At 52.1% G+C, this 9,628-nt stretch overlaps 2 protein-coding genes across 2 annotated transcripts; one reads left to right on the plus strand and one right to left on the minus strand.

The window, feature by feature from the left end:
* Positions 1-41: 41 nt before the first annotated feature.
* Positions 42-1,209, minus strand: FIBRA_06610 (uncharacterized protein; the record flags this gene model as incomplete). The annotated part of the gene is made up of 7 exons (XM_012328324.1): positions 42-112; positions 165-293; positions 343-470; positions 531-713; positions 762-982; positions 1,044-1,094; positions 1,147-1,209. 7 exons carry the CDS (start codon positions 1,207-1,209, stop codon positions 42-44), a joined length of 846 nt encoding a protein of 281 aa, XP_012183714.1.
* A 736-nt stretch (positions 1,210-1,945) lies between these two features.
* FIBRA_06611 (uncharacterized protein) lies at positions 1,946-2,998 on the plus strand (the record flags this gene model as incomplete). Its single annotated transcript, XM_012328325.1, has 2 exons — positions 1,946-2,142; positions 2,191-2,998. The coding sequence occupies 2 exons, from the start codon at positions 1,946-1,948 to the stop codon at positions 2,996-2,998; spliced, it is 1,005 nt and encodes a 334-aa protein (XP_012183715.1).
* Between the last annotated feature and the right edge of the window lie 6,630 nt (positions 2,999-9,628).

A 9,628-nucleotide genomic window follows, 5' to 3' on the forward strand; every position in this document is an offset into this window, starting at 1 on the left:
GGCATTGCGGAAGGTATTGAATGCGGCGCTGTTGAGCCTCCCTACGGGAGACGCACTAGCAAAGCCGGAGCGGGAGCTACCCGAGGATTTGGCGGCGTTTGGATCATCCAGACTGCCTGTGATTCCCCAACCTGCCTCGCTTCCAGAAAAGACTAACGGCTGACAGTCATGACCCGCTGCGATAAGTGAGTTCTCGTTCGTCCAGGTCAAGGTCAGCAATGGGAGGCTGGGGAGCTTAATCGTAAAGCTTGCAGGGCCACCGGGATAGACGACGGTGATAGAACTGTCGTGGCCTATACAAATCAGCATCGGAGTACGCCTCAGGAAATCTAATGGACTCACTTGCAAATGCGAGGACATCTCCGGAGGGAGAGAATCCGACTGCGTGTACCCAACCACCAGTGGGGCTAGTGTACTCGCCACAGATGGTGTTGAATGGGAGCTTCTCTCCCCAAACACTCGCTGCTGGCCTTTGAGAGTCTCAGCGATCATGCTTTAATCTTTCTTATATGGAGACTTGAATCCTTCACCTTTTATCAACGTCCTTGATATACGCGGAAAATACGCGTGCCTTCATGTCGGCACTACCAGCAGCGAGTAACACGTTGTTCGGATGCCAGTCCACAGCGAGTACAGTCGATCTGATGGGCTTCTTGAGTAGCCTGGAGACCCACCAGTCACCCTCAGGGTCAAAAGAGCAGATGGCGATAGCACTTTTGAGAAATGAGCAAGATGCAAACGAAGTATATGATGGCTCTCACCGTGCACCACTGGCGACTGCGAATTTATCTTCGTTCGGACTCCATCGCACATGAGTGGCAGCTCGATTGATCCTTAGCAGCACTAGAGTCGGCTTCCAGATCATACGTCCCGTCTGTGAGTCGGGACTCTGCTGCCAAACATAGGCATTTCTGTCCTGAGCAGAAGTGACAATGCGGTTGGACTTGGGAGCCCAGTCAATCGAGGTAATAAGTTTGTCGTGCTGTAGCGTTGGATTATGCCGTGAGCATGTGAGGAGATCAGACCGCGGCGATAGAACACACTTCAGCCAGAGTCTCCGTCTGCTTCCACTCACTACCTTGACGGGCAAAAATCTGCACATCGTTTGAGTTCAAGCTCACTGCCACCTCTGCGAATATATGAAACAGTGAGTGGGGCAGCGAGTATTGACGTAACGCTACTTGCCAGTGTTGTCCGCATTGAAAGCATGAGAACTTATGGATGTTTGTGTCTGGGCAAGAGAATAGACTTCCGGAGGTGCCATTATAATTGCAGAGGACTAGCAGTCTACAACTGCAACTGAAATCGAAGGTGGCTGGTTGTAAGCGAGATGAGACGAAGGTTGGCAATGTATGCAGCACTGCGGATGCGAATCGATGCAATCGGCTCGCTTCCGGCGCCTCAGATCGGTTTGGCTGGATTCCGCACTGTGGGCGCCATATTCCTCCTCTTCCAAAGCCACACATGGCTCATTTCCCTGCTTTGCTCATCGCCTTGTCTCCCTGGTTATAACGCTGAAGCTGATCTTAGCTTGGCGCACTGTGATACTGGGAAAGATCGTTGAGCCTTGGGAAGCTGTCATCTTCAGATTCTGTGAGCTCGATGGACTGCTGGTATCCTCACATCACGCACGGAAACCCACAACATTGTTCTACGTATCATGATTGATGCTTCATCTTGCATGTTCTGGGTCTCACCAAACGAATGCTGGACAGTATACCCACTCCCTTGTTGCTTGCAATTGCTTACAGGCGCACGGATATTGAGTGTCTCATCTCGGGCGCTCAGCGTATCGGACATATAACCAACAGATAACCATGGTAGATAGAGGATGTTAAATTTGTCAAGGTCTGAGAATGAGTCAGTCGCTAGCTTGACTGACTCGATCTTTCCAAGAATCAGTTAAAGAGGGTGGATGAGATGTTGGGCGAGCGTACCACCCATCATGTCCTCCCTTCGACTACTTCATTTCGAGAATGAAGCCGACTTTATCGAGGCCCTTCGACCTCACGACGACCATGCCATGAATTTTGCACTGGGATCGCTTCTTGACAACTTAGATCGAAGTCAAGCTGTGTCGCAGGAGCGCTGGGGTGATCATTCTAGGGTTTTGTTAGGTATTTACATGGATAATGATCTCCTGTGAGCTTCTTGAAAAGCATAGCATAATTAGGTCTGACGAGCTCGCAGGGTTACGCTAACCAAATCGGCAGCGCGCATACCATGGATGCTGTCAGCGCCCAGCGATGTCGATCCCTTAAAGCTAAAGGAACGGATAATTGAAACCATGGAGCTCCTCGTTACCTTCCTTCCAACGGTAGTCGACCCGAACACTGTCGATAAAATTGTGGGACTAAAGGACATCGTCGATGCATTCATCGATGCGTGGATCGCTTTCATGGCGAGCAAGCATGTTGCCTTGCAGTCCCCCACGGCTACATTCACCGTTCGTGCATGTTATGCGACACGATCAACTATACCACAATCGCAGCCCACTCTATTCGCGGATAACATTGGCCTTGTGGTAGACATGGACCAGGCGGAACACCTTATTCCCCTTGCAATGGAGTTCTCGAAACATGGGCCTAACCCCACGACGTCAGAAGGTGCACGACACGTCATGCGCGAGGCCATTCAGTCTAAACGCTTATGGGTCTGCCGTCTCGGGGAGGCTATAGCTGGATATGCGCTTGTTGGACGCATCACACCCCGCACGGTTGCCATACGAAACGTCTTTGTGCTTCCGGATTATCGACGTAGGGGCATTGCGGAGGCTCTGGTACATGCTACAACTGCCTTCTATCTGAATACAGATTCTGCTGGCGATGGGGTGCCCGATATGCCCAAGACACAAGTGTGCTTACAAGTTGCAGATCCTGCTGTTGAAAGAATCTACAAACGGTGTGGATTTTTGATCGACGAAGACGCGAAGGATCCCATCACGGGGAAGTCAGGATGTTTTATTTCAGTATTTCGGGGCATTGTGCCAGCAATGTGAATTTACAGACTCTGTCTAGTTGATTTCAACGCCTACATTATCGTTATCCTTCATTATTTTCTCCCTACAGCATCACTTTCTACACATGAGACGATGAGACTATTTGCCTTTCTCGCATTTATTGGAAGAACTGTTCGTTACTCGCTATCCACATGCATGTAATCATCATGTTGCAGGCAAGTTGCGGTATGGTGGTGGCAATGCCTAGTCTATAGGTTCTATATGTTGTTTATCACGTATGCGACGTATCTGTTGCCTGGGCCGCAAGTGGCAACATGTTCAGTAACGTTGTTCTGCGCGCAAGATGCTTGAAGTTTGATCGTGGAGGGTTCGCAGTTTACTTGACTTGCGCGGTTCTCAAAATTGGACTGGTAGGTGTGTGCTTGAGCATCCGAAGCTCGCAATGCGTGATCCGACATGCATATGTATACGTAGTTCCGGATCCATTTGCGTCAGTGTGTGCAAGAAAGACTTGCTTCAATTGGTTTAAAGCGTCTGATGAGGGTCATAGAAACAGTAACAACGTGTTTTCTAATCATGTAACAAGATGCTTTCTAATCCATCAACAGCGTGACAGACCCCGCTTCGCAACGGGCGCATCCGCTCGCGAACGTCGTTGTTTTCCATCACTCTCGCCACGAGCTCGTCGTAGACATCGTTCTCGACGACGCCCGCCCCTCATGGCGCCCTCGCCACCATCATCAACCGCTGCGACGACATCTGTCCAAGTCGGTGAGTGCCAGTTCCTCAGCGCTTCACAATGTCGAACTCTCATGTGTCCCCCCAGCCCTACGAATCCGACCCACCACGACACAGGACACCAGTTCCATTCCCGCTCGTTTTCAACGGTCAGTCATTAGCGCTGCATCATCTACCACTGTCTCTGTAGAGGCCACTGCCTCCGGCTCTGGGTCGGCCGCCCTCACACCTATTGCCGGCGCAAGCAAAAAGCAGCTCTTTACCTTCGACCAGGTGCATCCTCCAGCGACAACCCAGCATGCCCTCTTCACATCGACTGCCCAACCACTCATATCCCGTTTTATTGAGGGATTTAACTGCACCATCCTTGCATACGGCCAAACCAGCAGTGGAAAGACGTTCACTATGACTGGTATAGATCTGGATGCTGATCCCAACGACCCTTCAAATGGCATAGGCATCATCCCTAGGGCAGTCTCCAGCATATTTTCGCGTTGTAAAGAACTTAAACAAGAGAGAGGGGAAGCCTGGAAGTGCAGCTTGAAGGGCTCGTTCATTGAAATTTACAACGAAGATCTCATCGACCTCCTCAATATGGACGACGGTATGGCTAAGCGTGAGGTCCAAATCCGCGAAGATAAGCAAGGTCATATCATCTGGGAGGGGTTGCGCGAGGTCAACGTGAGGGGTCCAAACGAGGTTATGAAGTAAGTATCATCTTTCGCTTCCTCTGACTGCCAGTATTGATATTCCTCCAGCCTCATTCGTCAAGGCACTGCTATTAGACGGACGAATGAGACGGACATGAATGCTCAGTCATCACGGTCGCATGCTATTTTCTCTTTGACGTTGATACAGAAGAAGTTCACCGGTAGTAAACCACCACCTCGATCATCATCTCCATTACCACCAGGTGGCCGTCCACCATCTCGGATTGCTCGACCTGGTTCTACTCTTATCAGCACTCCCCAAGTCAGAGTGTCGTCTCCTACGTTTGGCAGACCAGCAACCCCAAGTTTTCATGCAGCGATGAGTCGAGGAGGGAGACCAGCCAGCTCACTCGGTCTATTATCGCCTGACGGTGGAAGAGTCGCTGCACAGAATACCTCCGATGATGGAGAAGGAGAATGGACCACGATTGTTTCGAAATTCCACTTCGTTGATCTAGCTGGCTCTGAACGGGTGGGTATTGCAGTATGCTACTTGGCATATAGCGGTATTGATTGCTTTGCCTGATTTTTAGCTGAAACGCACAGCTGCTGCTGGCGATCGAATAAAGGAGGGTATTTCTATTAACAGCGGTCTACTCGCCCTTGGCAACGTTATCTCGGCCCTCGGCGATCCCGCTCGCGCCAAATCACACACCGCGTCGTATATCCCCTACCGCGATTCGAAGCTTACGCGATTACTCCAAGATTCGTTGGGCGGCAATGCTCACACGCTGATGATTGCGTGTGTCAGCCCAACAGAGTGGAACATAGGGGAAACAATCAACACCCTGAAATATGCTAATAGGGCGCGAAATATTAAGAATCGTGCGGTGGTCAACGAGAAGGAGGAGGGATGGGACGACCTTGAGTGGCTGCAGGGTACTGTGACGCGTCTCCGTAAGGAGCTGAAGGCTCTCAAGGAGGGTGGAGCATCAGCACTTGGCACGCTCTCTGGATCCACAGATATCCTGGAGGGCGCGGGCAAGAAAGTGCTGGGGCAGATGACAGAACTGCAGAACAACTACGAAGATCTGCGCGGAAAGTTTGTCGAGCGAACAGAAGAACTCACTCGGCTTCGTAGAGAGCTCGCAGATAAGGAGCGAAGTTCCAAAGGTGGGCATATTGGTGGGACTGCGAAATACGAGGAAATAGTCGGCCCTGTCATCGAAGAGTACGAAAAGACTATTAGTGCAATGGAGGCAGAGCTTAACCTCAACCGAGCGGCACTGCGACATACGAATGATCTTTACGAGGAGAAGGAGATGGAGTACACGGAGCTCTCGGAAAGACATTCGACGATCGAGTTATACGTGGAGGAGCTCAAGTCTCGGGTGGCAAAGCTAGCGGAACGTGAATCCTCCAACGAGGTGAGGGTTCAGAACATCTGCTTTGTTGTACGAGTGTGTTAATTATCTGCACTAGGCATATATTCACGATCTGGAGGAGAAAATTAAACAATACGACGAGACCTCTGTCAGCTCAAGCGGTTCGATAACCGATTTGAGGCGCGAAGTCACCAAATACAAGGATTCGGAAAGTCATTCCTCGCAATATATCACGGATTTAGAAGCCCGTCTTGCCCGTTCCGACGAGTCGGTGCTTGCATTACGCGCGACCATCGAAACCCTTGAAAAGGAGTGTGATCGTCGGAGGGAAGAGGCTGAGGTTCTGCATTCTCGTCTTGAGAGTCTAATGCGTGACGGGCAGAGTTGGCGCAGCGACCTAGAGGAACGCGAGCGTAAAGTACAACTCTTGGAGTTGAAGATGCAAGAATGGGAGGCGAAGAAGGCTGAGGCGGCTGAAGACAGGGAACGATTAGGCGACCTAGTCGGCGAAGTAGCCAAAGCGCGCAAAAACCTTGAAGAGGTCGCCCCCGCGATGAAGCTTAACGGTGCAAGTACTGACTCACTCCCTGTAACGGTCACACCCGACAGCTCGATTGAGAGCCAGCTTGTCGCCCTTCAACAAACGCATACTGCAACTCTGGCGGACCTATCATCTGTTACTGAGAAGTATCGAGACGCATTGCGTGAGATTGCCGATCTAGCGGGTCAGCTACAGGAGGCCAAGGTCAACGCCCCGATTGCCGAGTCTCCAGAACGGCCGACTGATCTTTCTCCTAGGAGAAGGATGACAAGAGGAATGTCGAGAGACGGCCCGGAGTCCCAGGTCAACGGGACACACAAACGGCCGTTCTTCAGACAAGTCGCATCGACGGAATCTCTCCATTCCAAGTGAGTTCTAAGCTGGGTTTTACTATTTGATACCTATTCTAAAATCATTTTCTTTTGTTTATCAGCTCGCTATCGCAGTCTGTCTCGCTATCACAGGAGCTATCATCGGCCAGGTCGCGCAACGCGTCTTTGTCTAGTCATGGCACGAGTAGCTCCATTTCTCTGTCACGTTCTCATTCTAGACCCAATCTCTCCATTTCTCTTCCTTCAGTAAACGTTGCAACCAATGAGAGATCGGTTGCGAGTTTAGAAACAGAGATCATGCGACTCCAAGAAGTGCTTCAAGAACGTGAAGCGGAAATTTCCACGTTGGAAGCCTCGTTGAAGGATAAGGATAGAGCAGCAGCACTAGCCAACCTGACACAACCGTCACCTCTCCCTGATATCCCTGTGACACCGATGAGTGGGGCCGACTCAAGCCTCAACCTCTCGCCTAAAACTCTCAGTCGCTTCAAGCAACTTCGTCACAGCTTGCATATACAAGTTTCTGAGAATGGTTCTGCAGCGCCTGATGCGGACGAGTCTCTACAGAGGCTCAATGAGTTAATGCGGTGCGCTAATAAAGTCGGAACTATTTACATCCGTTAATGGAAGCATAATATAGATCGATGGCACAAAAGGAGTCTAGTCATCGTGAGGTGACAGATTCACTCAACGCCGAACTGTCTCAGGTACGTCGACAGTTTGAAGAGCTGACAGTGCTGTCTCGCGATCAGGTGCGTGGGTTATGACGTAAAATGCTGATCTTCACTTATGATGAGGTGCAGACTCTTAATATGTCCACTGAGATTGAGGCGCTCCGTAACAAACACGAGGAAGACTTGGCCAAGCACAGTGAAGATCTTGAGAAGTTGCAAATCTTGGAGCGGCGTGAGGTTGAGCTCGTAGACTCTTTGGCCGAGGCACAACTCCGTGAATCAGACCTTGCTGAATCCCTGGAGGAAGTGAGACATCGTGAAGCTGAGCTTGTGGAGTCCCTCGAACTCGCCCGATCCGAGCATGCTTCCGAGATTGCCAAGTTAAAATCGGAACACGAAGACATAATGCGTGTGAAGGAGTCCGAGGTTGATCAGCTACTTGCCCGGATGAAGGATGAGCATGAGGGCACACAGATGGACTTGCGCAACCAACTGGCTGAAGCGTCGGTTGCTCTAGACAAGGTCCGACAGGACCACGAGGCTGCGTTTGGAAAGCTGCAAGCGGATCATGAAGAGGAGCTCGCGCGACGTAGTCGGGAAGTGGATGATCTCCTTGACCTCACTCGCAAAGAACATGACGACGCAGTAGCTAAGCTCTCTGCGGAGCACCAAGATGTCCTGAAGCGGAAGGAGGACGAGGCTGCGGCGACGCTTCACCAGACCGAAGAAGAGTATTATAACGCGCTCACCAAGCTTCGCACTGAGCATGCCGGCGCTCTCGAGAAGCAAGCGGCGGAGGCAGCCACCACCCTCGAACGCCTTCGCGACGAGCATGTTCGGGAGATGAGGATGGCCGAAATTGCTCGTGACGGCTCGTTGTCTGAATCCCAGTCCGCGCGTGATGTCGCAATCAAGGAACTGCAGGACGAGCACACCTCAGCGATCAGCGCGAAGGAGAGGCAGTTCTCTGAAGATCTCCAAAAACTGAAAGACGAGCATGCAGAAGTCCTGGCTGCGAAAGAGGAGCAACATCGTAGCTCGCGTGAGCGGCTGAAGGCGAATCATGCGGAAGCCCTCGGTGTCAAGGAGGCTATATTCGCGGACGATTTAGCCAAGATACAGGCCGAGCATGCGCAGGTGCTATCCGCCAAAGACAGCGAATATCGTGCCGCCCAGGAGAAGAGGAATGCTGACCATGCGGCTACGCTGTCACAACTGCGCGAGGAATCCTCGCAAGAAATTGCGCGTTTGACCGCCGAGCTAGAGCAGAGTCGTACTGAACTCACCGCATCAAGCTCCGATCTGCAAAATCGGCTAGAGTCTGAACTTCAGGCAGTCAAGGAGCAACAAGCAGCTATCTTGCAGGAGGTTGAACGAGGCCATTTTGAGGAAATTTCTCGTCTGGAAGAAATCCACAAGACTGCAGTCGCGACTCTCGAAGGGAAAGCGGAGAATGAGCGGTCGACGCTTATCATGGCCCACGCGGAAGAGATTGCACGTCAAAAGGCTGAACACCAGGCTGCACTCGCGAATGCCCAGGCAGAACTGACAGCCGTCGAGGAGCGGCACCGACAGGATCTCGAAGAGTCTCGAGCACGCGCGGAACAGGTCCTCGCCGAGGAGAAAGATCGTATCAGTGCTTCGATCGCGGAGTTGGAAAAGCAGCACGCCGAGGAGGTCGAGATCTTGCACAGGGACCATGACATGCTGCTGGGCGAGATGCAGAAGGAGCGGGACGATGAGGTGCAAGGTCTGCAGCAGAACCACGGCCTGCTCATTGAGGAGCTTGAGTCCTACAAGGCTGCGTCCGATGAGTACGTCCTAGCGCGAGAGGAAGCTAGACACGCACACGAGGAGGCATTACAGCAGAAAACCGATGTGATTGGGCTTTTGCATCAACAGCTCAATAGTTCACAAGACGAGCGAGACGCGCTCGCTGCCGAAGTGGCTCAGCTGCGGCAAGAGCTCCAGGACACGCGTAGCAAGACTTCCGACCTTGTCAGAGAGGCGTCGAAACGCGAGTCCTTGGTTGATGAGCTGGAGAAGCATCGCTCTGTGATTGCGGAGATGCAGGAGAATCTGCAGCGTACGAAGGACGAGATGGACAATCTGCAAGCCGAGAAGAACAAGCAGGATGCGATGCTTCGTGAGCTGCAGTCTCAGATTGTGCGGAGTCCGTCGCCTGGGCAGCGGCAGGGCTTGGACCGGGGCATCCGCACGAATGGCATAATATCGCCCACGAAGCTGCCGCCCCCCGCGCCGCCACCGACGGTGCCCATCCCCCCAGCGCCGATGCACGAGCCGCGGACGAGTTCTACGTCGTCATCGGCCGGCACGTCGCCGCCGACC

This window comes from Fibroporia radiculosa (assembly GCF_000313525.1).
Source record: "Fibroporia radiculosa TFFH 294 genomic supercontigs, scaffold8081, whole genome shotgun sequence".
Lineage (NCBI taxonomy): Eukaryota > Fungi > Basidiomycota > Agaricomycetes > Polyporales > Fibroporiaceae > Fibroporia > Fibroporia radiculosa.